At 47.8% G+C, this 18309-nt stretch overlaps 1 protein-coding gene across 4 annotated transcripts in view; it reads right to left on the bottom strand.

Moving 5' to 3' along the window:
* The window catches only part of LOC139417050 (disks large homolog 4-like), a 180671-nt gene that overhangs the window by 23174 nt on the left and 139188 nt on the right, over positions 1 to 18309 (bottom strand). For all 4 annotated transcript variants that reach the window (XM_071166291.1, XM_071166292.1, XM_071166293.1 and 1 more), the window contains one exon: positions 12308 to 12449. In XM_071166291.1, the coding sequence (XP_071022392.1) occupies positions 12308 to 12449 (142 nt within the window). The remainder of the gene's footprint in view (positions 1 to 12307; positions 12450 to 18309) is intronic.

Below are 18309 nucleotides of genomic sequence, written 5' to 3'. Positions count from 1 at the left end.
TGCATATAGCCTCCATATTGACTCTGTACCGGTACCCCCTGTATATAGTCTCCACATTGACTCTGTACCGGTACCCCCTGTATATAGCCTCCACATTGACTCTGTACCGGTACCCCCTGTATATAGCCTCCACATTGACTCTGTACTGGTACCCCCTGTATATAGCCTCCACATTGACTCTGTACCGGTACCCCCTGTATATAGCCTCCACATTGACTCTGTACCGTAACACCCTGTATATAGCCTCCATATTGACTCTGTACCGGTACCCCCTGTATATAGCCTCCACATTGACTCTGTACCGTAATACCCTGTATATAGCCTCCATATTGACTCTGTACCAGTACCCCCTGTATATAGTCTCCACATTGACTCTGTACCGGTACCTCCTGTATATAGCCTCCACATTGACTGTACCGGTACCCCCTGTATATAGCCTCCACATTGACTCTGTACCGTAACACCCTGCATATAGCCTCCATATTGACTCTGTACCGGTACCCCCTGTATATAGTCTCCACATTGACTCTGTACCGGTACCCCCTGTATATAGCCTCCACATTGACTCTGTACCGGTACCCCCTGTATATAGCCTCCACATTGACTCTGTACTGGTACCCCCTGTATATAGCCTCCACATTGACTCTGTACTGGTACCCCCTGTATATAGCCTCCACATTGACTCTGTACCGGTACCCCCTGTGTATAGCCTCCACATTGACTCTGTACCGGTACCCCCTGTATATAGCCTCCACATTGACTCTGTACCGGTACCCCCTGTATATAGCCTCCACATTGACTCTGTACCGGTACCGCCTGTATATAGCCTCCACATTGACTCTGTACCGTAACACCCTGCATATAGCCTCCATATTGACTCTGTACCGGTACCCCCTGTATATAGTCTCCACATTGACTCTGTACCGGTACCCCCTGTATATAGCCTCCACATTGACTCTGTACCGGTACCCCCTGTATATAGCCTCCACATTGACTCTGTACTGGTACCCCCTGTATATAGCCTCCACATTGACTCTGTACCGGTACCCCCTGTATATAGCCTCCACATTGACTCTGTACCGTAACACCCTGTATATAGCCTCCATATTGACTCTGTACCGGTACCCCCTGTATATAGCCTCCACATTGACTCTGTACCGTAATACCCTGTATATAGCCTCCATATTGACTCTGTACCAGTACCCCCTGTATATAGTCTCCACATTGACTCTGTACCGGTACCTCCTGTATATAGCCTCCACATTGACTGTACCGGTACCCCCTGTATATAGCCTCCACATTGACTCTGTACCGTAACACCCTGCATATAGCCTCCATATTGACTCTGTACCGGTACCCCCTGTATATAGTCTCCACATTGACTCTGTACCGGTACCCCCTGTATATAGCCTCCACATTGACTCTGTACCGGTACCCCCTGTATATAGCCTCCACATTGACTCTGTACTGGTACCCCCTGTATATAGCCTCCACATTGACTCTGTACCGGTACCCCCTGTATATAGCCTCCACATTGACTCTGTACCGTAACACCCTGTATATAGCCTCCACATTGACTCTGTACCGGTACCCCCTGTATATAGCCTCCACATTGACTCTGTACCAGTACCCCCTGTATATAGTCTCCACATTGACTCTGTACCGGTACCTCCTGTATATAGCCTCCACATTGACTGTACCGGTACCCCCTGTATATAGCCTCCACATTGACTCTGTACCGTAACACCCTGCATATAGCCTCCATATTGACTCTGTACCGGTACCCCCTGTATATAGTCTCCACATTGACTCTGTACCGGTACCCCCTGTATATAGCCTCCACATTGACTCTGTACCGGTACCCCCTGTATATAGCCTCCACATTGACTCTGTACTGGTACCCCCTGTATATAGCCTCCACATTGACTCTGTACTGGTACCCCCTGTATATAGCCTCCACATTGACTCTGTACCGGTACCCCCTGTGTATAGCCTCCACATTGACTCTGTACCGGTACCCCCTGTATATAGCCTCCACATTGACTCTGTACCGGTACCCCCTGTATATAGCCTCCACATTGACTCTGTACCGGTACCGCCTGTATATAGCCTCCACATTGACTCTGTACCGTAACACCCTGCATATAGCCTCCATATTGACTCTGTACCGGTACCCCCTGTATATAGTCTCCACATTGACTCTGTACCGGTACCCCCTGTATATAGCCTCCACATTGACTCTGTACCGGTACCCCCTGTATATAGCCTCCACATTGACTCTGTACTGGTACCCCCTGTATATAGCCTCCACATTGACTCTGTACCGGTACCCCCTGTATATAGCCTCCACATTGACTCTGTACCGTAACACCCTGTATATAGCCTCCATATTGACTCTGTACCGGTACCCCCTGTATATAGCCTCCACATTGACTCTGTACCGTAATACCCTGTATATAGCCTCCATATTGACTCTGTACCAGTACCCCCTGTATATAGTCTCCACATTGACTCTGTACCGGTACCTCCTGTATATAGCCTCCACATTGACTGTACCGGTACCCCCTGTATATAGCCTCCACATTGACTCTGTACCGTAACACCCTGCATATAGCCTCCATATTGACTCTGTACCGGTACCCCCTGTATATAGTCTCCACATTGACTCTGTACCGGTACCCCCTGTATATAGCCTCCACATTGACTCTGTACCGGTACCCCCTGTATATAGCCTCCACATTGACTCTGTACTGGTACCCCCTGTATATAGCCTCCACATTGACTCTGTACCGGTACCCCCTGTATATAGCCTCCACATTGACTCTGTACCGTAACACCCTGTATATAGCCTCCACATTGACTCTGTACCGGTACCCCCTGTATATAGCCTCCACATTGACTCTGTACTGGTACCCCCTGTATATAGCCTCCACATTGACTCTGTACCGGTACCCCCTGTATATAGCCTCCACATTGACTCTGTACCGGTACCCCCTGTATATAGCCTCCACATTGACTCTGTACTGGTACCCCCTGTATATAGCCTCCACATTGACTCTGTACCGGTACCCCCTGTATATAGCCTCCACATTGACTCTGTACCAGTACCCCCTGTATATAGCCTCCACATTGACTCTGTACCGGTACCCCCTGTATATAGCCTCCACATTGACTCTGTACCGTAATACCCTGTATATAGCCTCCACATTGACTCTGTACCGTAATACCCTGTATATAGCCTCCACATTGACTCTGTACCAGTACCCCCTGTATATAGTCTCCACATTGACTCTGTACCGGTACCTCCTGTATATAGCCTCCACATTGACTGTACCAGTAACCCCTGTATATAGCCTCCACATTGACTCTGTACCGTAACACCCTGTATATAGCCTCCACATTGACTCTGTACCGTAACACCCTGTATATAGTCTCCACATTGACTCTGTACCGGTACCCCCTGTATATAGCCTCCACATTGACTCTGTACCGTAACACCCTGTATATAGCCTCCACATTGACTCTGTACCGTAACACCCTGTATATAGCCTCCACATTGACTCTGTACTGGTACCCCCTGTATATAGCCTCCACATTGACTCTGTACTGGTACCCCCTGTATATAGCCTCCACATTGACTCTGTACCGGTACCCCCTGTGTATAGCCTCCACATTGACTCTGTACCGGTACACCCTGTATATAGCCTCCACATTGACTCTGTACCGTAATACCCTGTATATAGCCTCCATATTGACTCTGTACCAGTACCCCCTGTATATAGTCTCCACATTGACTCTGTACCGGTACCTCCTGTATATAGCCTCCACATTGACTGTACCGGTACCCCCTGTATATAGCCTCCACATTGACTTTGTACCGTAACACCCTGCATATAGCCTCCATATTGACTCTGTACCGGTACCCCCTGTATATAGTCTCCACATTGACTCTGTACCGGTACCCCCTGTATATAGCCTCCACATTGACTCTGTACCGGTACCCCCTGTATATAGCCTCCACATTGACTCTGTACTGGTACCCCCTGTATATAGCCTCCACATTGACTCTGTACCGGTACCCCCTGTATATAGCCTCCACATTGACTCTGTACCGTAACACCCTGTATATAGCCTCCATATTGACTCTGTACCGGTACCCCCTGTATATAGCCTCCACATTGACTGTACCGGTACCCCCTGTATATAGCCTCCACATTGACTCTGTACCGTAACACCCTGCATATAGCCTCCATATTGACTCTGTACCGGTACCCCCTGTATATAGTCTCCACATTGACTCTGTACCGGTACCCCCTGTATATAGCCTCCACATTGACTCTGTACCGGTACCCCCTGTATATAGCCTCCACATTGACTCTGTACCGGTACCCCCTGTATATAGCCTCCACATTGACTCTGTACCGGTACCCCCTGTATATAGCCTCCACATTGACTCTGTACCGTAACACCCTGTATATAGCCTCCACATTGACTCTGTACCGGTACCCCCTGTATATAGCCTCCACATTGACTCTGTACTGGTACCCCCTGTATATAGCCTCCACATTGACTCTGTACCGGTACCCCCTGTATATAGCCTCCACATTGACTCTGTACCGGTACCCCCTGTATATAGCCTCCACATTGACTCTGTACTGGTACCCCCTGTATATAGCCTCCACATTGACTCTGTACCGGTACCCCCTGTATATAGCCTCCACATTGACTCTGTACCGGTACCCCCTGTATATAGCCTCCACATTGACTCTGTACCGGTACCCCCTGTATATAGCCTCCACATTGACTCTGTACCAGTACCCCCTGTATATAGCCTCCACATTGACTCTGTACCGGTACCCCCTGTATATAGCCTCCACATTGACTCTGTACCGTAATACCCTGTATATAGCCTCCACATTGACTCTGTACCAGTACCCCCTGTATATAGCCTCCACATTGACTCTGTACCGGTACCCCCTGTATATAGCCTCCACATTGACTCTGTACAGGTACCCCCTGTATATAGCCTCCACATTGACTCTGTACCGTAATACCCTGTATATAGCCTCCACATTGACTCTGTACCAGTACCCCCTGTATATAGTCTCCACATTGACTCTGTACCGGTACCTCCTGTATATAGCCTCCACATTGACTGTACCAGTAACCCCTGTATATAGCCTCCACATTGACTCTGTACCGTAACACCCTGTATATAGCCTCCACATTGACTCTGTACCGTAACACCCTGTATATAGTCTCCACATTGACTCTGTACCGGTACCCCCTGTATATAGCCTCCACATTGACTCTGTACCGTAACACCCTGTATATAGCCTCCACATTGACTCTGTACCGTAACACCCTGCATATAGTCTCCACATTGACTCTGTACCGGTACCCCCTGTATATAGCCTCCACATTGACTCTGTACCGGTACCCCCTGTATATAGCCTCCACATTGACTCTGTACCGGTACCCCCTGTATATAGCCTCCACATTGACTCTGTACCGGTACCCCCTGTATATAGCCTCCACATTGACTCTGTACTGGTACCCCCTGTATATAGCCTCCACATTGACTCTGTACCGGTACCCCCTGTATATAGCCTCCACATTGACTCTGTACCGGTACCCCCTGTATATAGCCTCCACATTGACTCTGTACCGGTACCCCCTGTATATAGCCTCCACATTGACTCTGTACCAGTACCCCCTGTATATAGCCTCCACATTGACTCTGTACCGGTACCCCCTGTATATAGCCTCCACATTGACTCTGTACCGTAATACCCTGTATATAGCCTCCACATTGACTCTGTACCAGTACCCCCTGTATATAGCCTCCACATTGACTCTGTACCGGTACCCCCTGTATATAGCCTCCACATTGACTCTGTACAGGTACCCCCTGTATATAGCCTCCACATTGACTCTGTACCGTAATACCCTGTATATAGCCTCCACATTGACTCTGTACCAGTACCCCCTGTATATAGTCTCCACATTGACTCTGTACCGGTACCTCCTGTATATAGCCTCCACATTGACTGTACCAGTAACCCCTGTATATAGCCTCCACATTGACTCTGTACCGTAACACCCTGTATATAGCCTCCACATTGACTCTGTACCGTAACACCCTGTATATAGTCTCCACATTGACTCTGTACCGGTACCCCCTGTATATAGCCTCCACATTGACTCTGTACCGTAACACCCTGTATATAGCCTCCACATTGACTCTGTACCGTAACACCCTGCATATAGTCTCCACATTGACTCTGTACCGGTACCCCCTGTATATAGCCTCCACATTGACTCTGTACCGGTACCCCCTGTATATAGCCTCCACATTGACTCTGTACCGGTACCCCCTGTATATAGCCTCCACATTGACTCTGTACCGGTACCCCCTGTATATAGCCTCCACATTGACTCTGTACTGGTACCCCCTGTATATAGCCTCCACATTGACTCTGTACCGGTACCCCCTGTATATAGCCTCCACATTGACTCTGTACCGGTACCCCCTGTATATAGCCTCCACATTGACTCTGTACTGGTACCCCCTGTATATAGCCTCCACATTGACTCTGTACCGGTACCCCCTGTATATAGCCTCCACATTGACTCTGTACCGGTACCCCCTGTATATAGCCTCCACATTGACTCTGTACCGGTACCCCCTGTATATAGCCTCCACATTGACTCTGTACCAGTACCCCCTGTATATAGCCTCCACATTGACTCTGTACCGGTACCCCCTGTATATAGCCTCCACATTGACTCTGTACAGGTACCCCCTGTATATAGCCTCCACATTGACTCTGTACCGTAATACCCTGTATATAGCCTCCACATTGACTCTGTACCAGTACCCCCTGTATATAGTCTCCACATTGACTCTGTACCGGTACCTCCTGTATATAGCCTCCACATTGACTGTACCAGTAACCCCTGTATATAGCCTCCACATTGACTCTGTACCGTAACACCCTGTATATAGCCTCCACATTGACTCTGTACCGTAACACCCTGTATATAGTCTCCACATTGACTCTGTACCGGTACCCCCTGTATATAGCCTCCACATTGACTCTGTACCGTAACACCCTGTATATAGCCTCCACATTGACTCTGTACCGTAACACCCTGTATATAGCCTCCACATTGACTCTGTACCGTAACACCCTGTATATAGCCTCCACATTGACTCTGTACCGTAACACCCTGCATATAGTCTCCACATTGACTCTGTACCGGTACCCCCTGTATATAGCCTCCACATTGACTCTGTACCGGTACCCCCTGTGTATAGCCTCCACATTGACTCTGTACCGGTACCCCCTGTATATAGCCTCCACATTGACTCTGTACCGGTACCCCCTGTATATAGCCTCCACATTGACTCTGTACTGGTACCCCCTGTATATAGCCTCCACATTGACTCTGTACCGGTACCCCCTGTATATAGCCTCCACATTGACTCTGTACCGGTACCCCCTGTATATAGCCTCCACATTGACTCTGTACTGGTACCCCCTGTATATAGCCTCCACATTGACTCTGTACCGGTACCCCCTGTATATAGCCTCCACATTGACTCTGTACCGGTACCCCCTGTATATAGCCTCCACATTGACTCTGTACCGGTACCCCCTGTATATAGCCTCCACATTGACTCTGTACCAGTACCCCCTGTATATAGCCTCCACATTGACTCTGTACCGGTACCCCCTGTATATAGCCTCCACATTGACTCTGTACCGTAATACCCTGTATATAGCCTCCACATTGACTCTGTACCAGTACCCCCTGTATATAGTCTCCACATTGACTCTGTACCGGTACCTCCTGTATATAGCCTCCACATTGACTGTACCAGTAACCCCTGTATATAGCCTCCACATTGACTCTGTACCGTAACACCCTGTATATAGCCTCCACATTGACTCTGTACCGTAACACCCTGTATATAGTCTCCACATTGACTCTGTACCGGTACCCCCTGTATATAGCCTCCACATTGACTCTGTACCGTAACACCCTGTATATAGCCTCCACATTGACTCTGTACCGTAACACCCTGTATATAGCCTCCACATTGACTCTGTACCGTAACACCCTGTATATAGCCTCCACATTGACTCTGTACCGTAACACCCTGCATATAGTCTCCACATTGACTCTGTACCGGTACCCCCTGTATATAGCCTCCACATTGACTCTGTACCGGTACCCCCTGTATATAGCCTCCACATTGACTCTGTACCGGTACCCCCTGTATATAGCCTCCACATTGACTCTGTACTGGTACACCCTGTATATAGCCTCCACATTGACTATGCACTGGTACCCCCTGTATATAGCCTCCACATTGACTCTGTACCGGTACCCCCTGTATATAGCCTCCACATTGACTCTGTACCAGTACCCTCTGTATATAGCCTCCACATTGACTCTGAACCGGTACCCCCTGTATATAGCCTCCACATTGACTCTGTACCAGTACCCGCTGTATATAGCCTCCACATTGACTCTGTACCAGTACCCCCTGTATATAGCCTCCACATTGACTCTGTACCGTAACACTCTGTATATAGCCTCCACATTGACTCTGTACCGTAACCCCCTGTATATAGCCTCCACATTGACTCTGTACCAGTACCCCCTGTGTATAGCCTCCACATTGACTCTGTACCGGTACCCCCTGTATATAGCCTCCACATTGACTCCGTACCAGTACCCCCTGCATATAGCCTCCACATTGACTCTGTACCAGTACCCCCTGTATATAGCCTCCACATTGACTCTGTACCGGTACCCCCTGTATATAGCCTCCACATTGACTCTGTACCGGTACCCCCTGTATATAGCCTCCACATTGACTCTGTACTGGTACCCCCTGTATATAGCCTCCACATTGACTCTGTACCGGTACCCCCTGTATATAGCCTCCACATTGACTCTGTACCGGTACCCCCTGTATATAGCCTCCACATTGACTCTGTACCGGTACCCCCTGTATATAGCCTCCACATTGACTCTGTACCAGTATCCCCTGTATATAGCCTCCACATTGACTCTGTACCGGTACCCCCTGTATATAGCCTCCACATTGACTCTGTACCGTAATACCCTGTATATAGCCTCCACATTGACTCTGTACCAGTACCCCCTGTATATAGTCTCCACATTGACTCTGTACCGGTACCTCCTGTATATAGCCTCCACATTGACTGTACCAGTAACCCCTGTATATAGCCTCCACATTGACTCTGTACCGTAACACCCTGTATATAGCCTCCACATTGACTCTGTACCGGTACCCCCTGTATATAGCCTCCACATTGACTCCGTACCAGTACCCCCTGCATATAGCCTCCACATTGACTCTGTACCAGTACCCCCTGTATATAGCCTCCACATTGACTCTGTACCGGTACCCCCTGTATATAGCCTCCACATTGACTCTGTACCGGTACCCCCTGTATATAGCCTCCACATTGACTCTGTACTGGTACCCCCTGTATATAGCCTCCACATTGACTCTGTACCGGTACCCCCTGTATATAGCCTCCACATTGACTCTGTACCGGTACCCCCTGTATATAGCCTCCACATTGACTCTGTACCGGTACCCCCTGTATATAGCCTCCACATTGACTCTGTACCAGTATCCCCTGTATATAGCCTCCACATTGACTCTGTACCGGTACCCCCTGTATATAGCCTCCACATTGACTCTGTACCGTAATACCCTGTATATAGCCTCCACATTGACTCTGTACCAGTACCCCCTGTATATAGTCTCCACATTGACTCTGTACCGGTACCTCCTGTATATAGCCTCCACATTGACTGTACCAGTAACCCCTGTATATAGCCTCCACATTGACTCTGTACCGTAACACCCTGTATATAGCCTCCACATTGACTCTGTACCGTAACACCCTGTATATAGTCTCCACATTGACTCTGTACCGGTACCCCCTGTATATAGCCTCCACATTGACTCTGTACCGTAACACCCTGTATATAGCCTCCACATTGAATCTGTACCGTAACACCCTGTATATAGCCTCCACATTGACTCTGTACCGTAACACCCTGTATATAGCCTCCACATTGACTCTGTACCGTAACACCCTGCATATAGTCTCCACATTGACTCTGTACCGGTACCCCCTGTATATAGCCTCCACATTGACTCTGTACCGGTACCCCCTGTATATAGCCTCCACATTGACTCTGTACCGGTACCCCCTGTATATAGCCTCCACATTGACTCTGTACTGGTACACCCTGTATATAGCCTCCACATTGACTATGCACTGGTACCCCCTGTATATAGCCTCCACATTGACTCTGTACCGGTACCCCCTGTATATAGCCTCCACATTGACTCTGTACCAGTACCCTCTGTATATAGCCTCCACATTGACTCTGAACCGGTACCCCCTGTATATAGCCTCCACATTGACTCTGTAACCGGTACCCCCTGTATATAGCCTCCACATTGACTCTGTACCAGTACCCCCTGTATATAGCCTCCACATTGACTCTGTACCGTAACACTCTGTATATAGCCTCCACATTGACTCTGTACCGTAACCCCCTGTATATAGCCTCCACATTGACTCTGTACCAGTACCCCCTGTATATAGCCTCCACATTGACTCTGTACCGGTACCCCCTGTATATAGCCTCCACATTGACTCCGTACCAGTACCCCCTGCATATAGCCTCCACATTGACTCTGTACCAGTACCCCCTGTATATAGCCTCCACATTGACTCTGTACCGGTACCCCCTGTATATAGCCTCCACATTGACTCTGTACCGGTACCCCCTGTATATAGCCTCCACATTGACTCTGTACTGGTACAGCCTCCACATTGACTCTGTACCGTAACACCCTGTATATAGCCTCCACATTGACTCTGTACCGTAACACCCTGTATATAGCCTCCACATTGACTCTGTACCGTAACACCCTGTATATAGCCTCCACATTGACTCTGTACCGTAACACCCTGTATATAGCCTCCACATTGACTCTGTACCGGTACCCCCTGTATATAGCCTCCACATTAACTCTGTACTGTAATGCCCTGTATATAGCCTCCACATTGACTCTGTACCGGTACCCCCTGTATATAGCCTCCACATTGACTCTGTACTGTAATACCCTGTATATAGCCTCCACATTGACTCTGTACTGTAATACCCTGTATATAGCCCCATGTACATATTGATATTTTATTGTCTTACTGTTTTTACTTTAGTTTATTTAGAATATATTTTCTTAAGAAAAACAAAAGTTAAAACTGCATTGTTGGTTAAGGGCTGGTCAGTCTGCATTTCACTGTGAGGTCTACACCTGTTGGTTAAGGGCTGGTCAGTCTGCATTTCACTGTGAGGTCTACACCTGTTGGCTAAGGGCTGGTCAGTCAGCATTTCACTGTGAGGTCTACACCTGTTGGTTAAGGGCTGGTCAGTCAGCATTTCACTTTGAGGTCTACACCTGTTGGTTAAGGGCTGGTCAGTCAGCATTTCACTGTGAGGTCTACACCAGTTGGTTAAGGGCTGGTCAGTCTGCATTTCACTGTGAGGTCTACACCTGTTGGTTAAGGGCTGGTCAGTCTGCATTTCACTGTGAGGTCTACACCTGTTGGTTAAGGGCTGGTCAGTCAGCATTTCACTGTGAGGTCTACACCTGTTGGTTAAGGGCTGGTCAGTCAGCATTTCACTGTGAGGTCTACACCTGTTGGTTAAGGGCTGGTCAGTCAGCATTTCACTGTGAGGTCTACACCTGTTGGTTAAGGGCTGGTCAGTCAGCATTTCACTGTGAGGTCTACACCTGTGACACATCAATTTGATATGTTAGTGGGTTTAGGAGTCCTAACCCTAACCCCTAACCCTAACACCCCTAACCCCAACCCTAACCCCTAAGCCTTAACCATAACCATAACCCCAACCCCTAACCCCTAACCCTAACCCTAACCCTAACTTTTACCCCAACCCCTTACCCCAACCCCTAACCCCTAACCCTAACCCCTAACCCCAACCCCTATCCCTAACCCCAACCCTAACCCCTAACCCTAACCCTTAACCCTAACCCCTAACCCTAACCCTAACCCTACTCCCTAACCCTACCCCTAACCCTAACCCTAACCCCTAACCCTTAACCCTAACCCTAAACCCTAACCCTACACCTAACCCCTAAACCCAACCCTAATCCTAAACCCTAACCCAACACCTAATCCCTAACCCCTAACACTGTGTAGAGGTGTATACGTACAGGTGAGGTCAGGGGGACTGTACTGGTCAGGTGTGTAGAGATGTGAAGGTTTGGCTACTCTCAGGTAGACCACCTCGGCTGTGTTCTTCAGAGCTGATACTGCGTCTTCATGCATCACATCTTCTAAACACACCTGGTTCACCTGGTGACAGAGACATGACATAGAGACAGTCAAACATGACATAGATACATGACATGCCGTGCTTTTGGAAAGTATTCCGACCCCTTGACTTTTTCCACATTTTGTTACGTTCTAAAATTCCTCGTCACAAAATGTGTATTTTTTATTTTGCAAATGCATATTAAAAAACTGCAATATCACATTTACATAAGTATTCAGACCCTTTACTCATAAGTATTCAGACCCTTTACTCAGTACTTTGTTGAAGCACTTTTGGCAGCGATTACAGCCTCTAGTCTTCTTGGGTATGACGCTACAAGCTTGGCACACCTGTATTTGGGGAGTTTCTCCTATTCTTCTTTGCAGATCCCTTCAAGCTCTGTCAGATTGGAAGGGGAGCGTCGCTGCACAGCTATTTTCAAGTCTCTCCAGAGATGTTCGATCAGGTTCAAGTCAGGGCTCTGGCTGGGCCACTCAAGGACATTCAGAGATTTGTCCCAAAGCCACTTCTGCACTGTCTTGGCTGTGTGCTTAGGTTCGTTGTCCTGTTGGAAGGTGAACCTTCGCCCCAGTCTGAGTTCCTGAGCACTCTGGAACAGGTTTTGATCAATGATCAATCTCTGTACTTTCCTCCGTTCATCTTTCTCTTGATCCTGACTAGTCTCCCAGTCCTTGCCACCGAAAAACATCCCCTCAGCATGATGCTGCCACCACCATGCTTCACCGTAGGGATGGTGCCAGGTTTCCTCCAGACGTGATGCTTGGCATTCGGGCCAAAGAGTCTTGGTTTCGTCAGAACAGAGAATCTTGTTTCTCATGGTCTGAGAGTCCTTTAGGTGCCTTTCGGCAAACTCCAAGCAGGCTGTCATGTGCCTTTTTTCTGAGGAGTGGCTTCCGCCTGGCCACTCTACCATAAAGGCCTGATTGATTGGGTTCTTGGTCACCTCTCCCCCGGCGGCCAGTTCTAGGAAGAGTCTTTGTAGCTCCAAACGTCTCCCAACTAAGTGATCTGATTACTTTTTACAGTGTATTGTGTGTGTGTTTACATTTATATTTTAGTCATTTAGCAGACACTCTTATCCAGAGAGACTTACAGTTAGTGCATTCATCTTCAGATAGCTAGGTGAGACAACCACATATCACAGTCATAGTCAGTACATTCATCTCCAGATAGCTAGGTGGGTCAACCACATATCACAGTCATAGTCAGTACATTCATCTTCAGATAGCTAGGCGTTCCACTGCAATTCTACAGACAAAGGAATTCTCCGGTTGGAACATTATTGAAGATTTATGATAAAAACATCCTAAAGATTGATTCTATAGTTCGTTTGACATGTTTCTATGAACTGTAATATGACTTTTCGTCTGAACTTTCGCCTGGACTTGCCCGCGCATCGTGAGTTTGGATTGTGTACTAAACGCGAGAACAAAAATGAGGTATTTGGACATAAATGATGGACTTTATCGAACAAATCAAACATTTATTGTGGAACTGGGATTCATGGGAGTGCATTCTGATGAAGATCATCAAAGGTAAGTGAATATTTATAATGTTATTTCTGACGTCTTTTGACTCCAACATGGCGGATATCTGTATGGCTTGATTTGTTGTCTGAGCGCCATACTCAGATTATTGCATGGTGTGCTTTTTCGGTAAAGTTTTTTTGAAATCTGACACAGTGGTTACATTAAGGAGAAGTTTATCTAAAGTTCCATGCATAACACTTGTATTTTCATCAACATTTATGATGAGTATTTCTGTAAATTGATGTGGCTCTCTGCAAAATCACCGGATGTTTTTGGAACTACTGAACATAATGCGTCAATGTAAACTCCGATTTTTGGATATAAATATGAACTTTATCGAACAAAACATACATGTATTGTGTAACATGAAATCCTATGAGTGTCATCTGATTAAGATCATCAAAGGTTAGTGATTCATTTTATGTCTATATCTGCTTTTTGTGACTCCTCTCTTTGGCTGGAAAAATGGCTGTGTTTTTCTGTGACTAGGTGCAGACCTAACATAATCATTTGGTGTGCTTTCGTCGTAAAGCCTTTTTGAAATCGGACAGTGGGTGGGATTAACAACAAGTTTATCTTTAAAATGGTGTAAAATACTTCTATGTTTGAGGAATTTTAATAATGAGATTTCTGTTGTTTTGAATTTGGCACCCTGCACTTTCACTGGCTGTTGTCATATCACGTTAGCGGGATCTAAGCCATTAGAAGATGAGCAGGGACACTGCTGTCCTAGCTTCAGGGGGAAACTGGTTTCACCATTGGGGTGCCAGGACAGAGAAGAGCTTGGACTGGGATGAGCGGGACCTGCCTTCCGTTGGGGTGGGAGGACAGAGAAGAGCTTGGACTGGGCTGAGCGGGAGCTGCCTCCCGTAGGGGTGGGAGGACAGAGAAGAGCTTGGACTGGGCTGAGCGGGAGCTGCCTCCCGTAGGGGTGGGAGGACAGAGAAGAGCTTGGACTGGGCTGAGCGGGAGCTGCCTCCCGTAGGGGTGGGAGGACAGAGAAGAGCTTGGACTGGGCTGAGCGGGAGTTGCCTCCCGTAGGGGTGGGAGGACAGAGAAGAGCTTGGACTGGGCTGAGAGGGAGCTGCCTCCCGTAGGGTTGGGAGGAAAGAGAAGAGCTTGGACTGGGCTGAGCAGGAGCTGCCTCCCATAGGGGTGGGAAGACCAAGAGACCAGAGGTGGCAGAACAGAGTGCTCGGGTTGGGGTGTAGAGTTTGAGCATAGCCTGTAGGTAGGGAAGGGCAGTTCCTCTTGCTGTTCCGTAGGTAAGCGCCATGGTCTTGTAGTGGATGTGAGCTTCAACTGGAAGCCAGTGGAGGAGAAGGGTGTCATGAGAGAACTTGGAAAGGTTGACAGAAGTTGCAAGGGTTTGGAGCCCAGCCAACAGCGAGTTGCAAAAGTCCAGAAGGGACAAGAAAAGTGCCTGGATTAGGAGCTGCACCACTTCCTGTGTGCGGTAGGGTCATACAGATGTTGTAGATTATGAACCTGCAGGAGTGAGTCACTGCTTTGATGTTTACAGAGAACGACAGGGTGTTGTCACGCCAAGGTTCTTTGCACTCTGGGAGGGGGACACTGTGGAGTTTTCAACTGTCATGTAGAGGTCTTTGAGCGGGCAGGCCATCCCTATGAGGAAGACCAGCTCTGTCTTGTCGAGGTTGAGCTTGAGGTGGTGGGCCGACATCCAAGTTGAGATATCTGCCAGACACACAGAGATGCCTGTCACCACCTGGGCGTCAGAAGGTGGGAATGAGAAAAGTAGTTGAGTGTCATCTGCAGAGCAGTGATAGGAGAGACCAAGTGAGGATATGACCAGTGACTTGGTCTAAAGAGAGGAGAGGAGAGGTCCATCCTCATAGCAGTAATAGAAGTGGGATACCATTAGTGAGAGTATGTGGTGCAGACACAGATCCTCTCCACATCACCTGGTAGGAGCGGCCTGCCAGGTAGGATGCAATCCAGGAGTGTGAAGAGCCTGACGGGACTGAAGGGCAGCATAGACTGAGGTGATCTGACGGGACTGAAGGGCAGCATAGACTGAGGTGATCTGACAGGACTGAAGGGCAGCATAGACTGAGATGATCTGACAGGACTGAAGGGCAGCATAGACTGAGATGATCTGACAGGACTGAAGGGCAGCATAGACTGAGATGATCTGACGGGACTGAAGGGCAGCATAGACTGAGATGATCTGACAGGACTGAAGGGCAGCATAGACTGAGGTGATCTGACAGGACTGAATGGCAGCATAGACTGAGATGATCTGACGGGACTGAAGGGCAGCATAGACTGAGATGATCTGACAGGACTGAAGGGCAGCATAGACTGAGATGATCTGAAGGGCAGCATAGTGAGATGATCTGATGGGACTGAAGGGCAGCATAGACTGAGGTGATCTGACAGGACTGAAGGGCAGCATAGACTGAGGTGATCTGACAGGACTGAAGGGCAGCATAGACTGAGGTGATCTGACAGGACTGAAGGGCAGCATAGACTGAGGTGATCTGGCAGGACTGAAGGGCAGCATAGACTGAGGTGATCTGACGGGACTGAAGGGCAGCATAGACTGAGATGATCTGAAGGGCAGCATAGACTGAGATGATCTGATGGGACTGAAGGGCAGCATAGACTGAGGTGAATTGACGGGACTGAAAGGCAGCATAGACTGAGGTGATCTAATAGGACTGAAGGGCAGCATAGACTGAGATGAACTTGGAGTTCTTGACCGCATATCGGCAGTTCCAAACACCAACAGAGACCCAGACTTCCACATGGGTTGTGTGCACAGGGTACAATACACTAGACGGGTTGCAGCCAAGGGTGTCTGTAAAGCCTACAGGGAGAGGTGAGAACAGGTATAGAAAACACACATAGTTGACAAAACTACAAAAGAGAAAAATGAGATATTCTGTAAATAACTCGGTAAGATACTCAAGTGAGAGAGTGGCGTGGAGCCTTCCTCGAACATATCGGCAGAACCGTCTAAGTTTCGCGAAAATACCGCTACTGACACGACCGCCACTTACAGCTGCTGCTGAGAAACCAGGAGACTGAAGACCTAACACTAATTACCTAGGAGAGATGAGAATCCTGGAGATAACCGGAGTCCTCTAGCTCTAGAACCACTCCTGGAGATAATAGGAGTCCTTTAGCTCTAGAACCACTCCTGGAGATAACCGGAGTCCTCTAGCTCTAGAACCACTCCTGGAGATAACAGGAGTCCTCTAGCTCTAGAACCACTCCTGGAGATAACCGGAGTCCTCTAGCTCTAGAACCACTCCTGGAGATATCTGGAGATATCAGGAGACCTCTAGCTCTAGAACCACTCCAGGAGATATCAGGACTCCTCTAGCTCTAGAACCATACCTGGAGATATCAGGAGATATCAGGAGTCCTCTAGCTCTAGAACCACTCCTGAAGATATCAGGAGTCCTCTAGCGCTAGAATCACTCCTAGAGATATCAGCAGCCCTCTAGCTCAGAAAATAGATTAATACTTATGTAAATGTGATATTTCAGTTTTTTTTATTCATATTAATTAGAAAAAAATTCTACAAACCAGTTTTTGCTTTGTCATTATGGGGTATTGTGTCATTATGGGTTATTGTGTCTAGATTTATGAGACATTTTTTTAAATCAGAAATGTGGAAAAAGTTAAGGGGTCTGAATACATTCCGAATACACTGTAGATGCATGACATTGTCAGACATGACATAGTCAGACATGCCATAGAGATATGACATAGAGATATGACATAGTCAGACATGACGTAGAGACATGCCATAGAGACATGACATAGAGACATGCCATAGAGACATGACATAGAGATATGACATAGTCAGACATGACGTAGAGACATGCCATAGAGACATGACATAGAGATATGACATAGTCAGACGGGATGTAGAGACATGACATAGAGACATGACATAGAGATATGACATAGTCAGACATGACGTAGAGACATGACATAGTCAGACATGACGTAGAGACATGACATAGAGATATGACATAGACGGGATGTAGAGACATGCCATAGAGACATGACATAGAGATATGACATAGTCAGACGGGATGTAGAGACATGCCATAGAGACATGACATAGTCAGACGGGATGTAGTCAGTTGAGATCAGAGCCATTCAGAAAACCAGCGTTCATATGAATGGATGTTAAAACATGGAGTCCAGCTCTGCAGTAGTTCCACAGAGGACCAGAAGAGGGCACTACTCAACGACTAAACTTCTGTCATATATACTCACCACATAATGAAAACAGATCTGTGCGATCGTGAGTGTCAGTGAGTGTGTCCGTGAGAGTGTCTGTGAGCGTGTCAGTGAGTGTGTCCGTGAA

This window comes from Oncorhynchus clarkii, chromosome 9 (assembly GCF_045791955.1).
Source record: "Oncorhynchus clarkii lewisi isolate Uvic-CL-2024 chromosome 9, UVic_Ocla_1.0, whole genome shotgun sequence".
Taxonomy (NCBI): Eukaryota; Metazoa; Chordata; class Actinopteri; order Salmoniformes; family Salmonidae; genus Oncorhynchus; species Oncorhynchus clarkii.
Note: the sequence above shows the minus strand (reverse complement) of the source record. Positions and strands in the feature narration are given on the sequence as shown.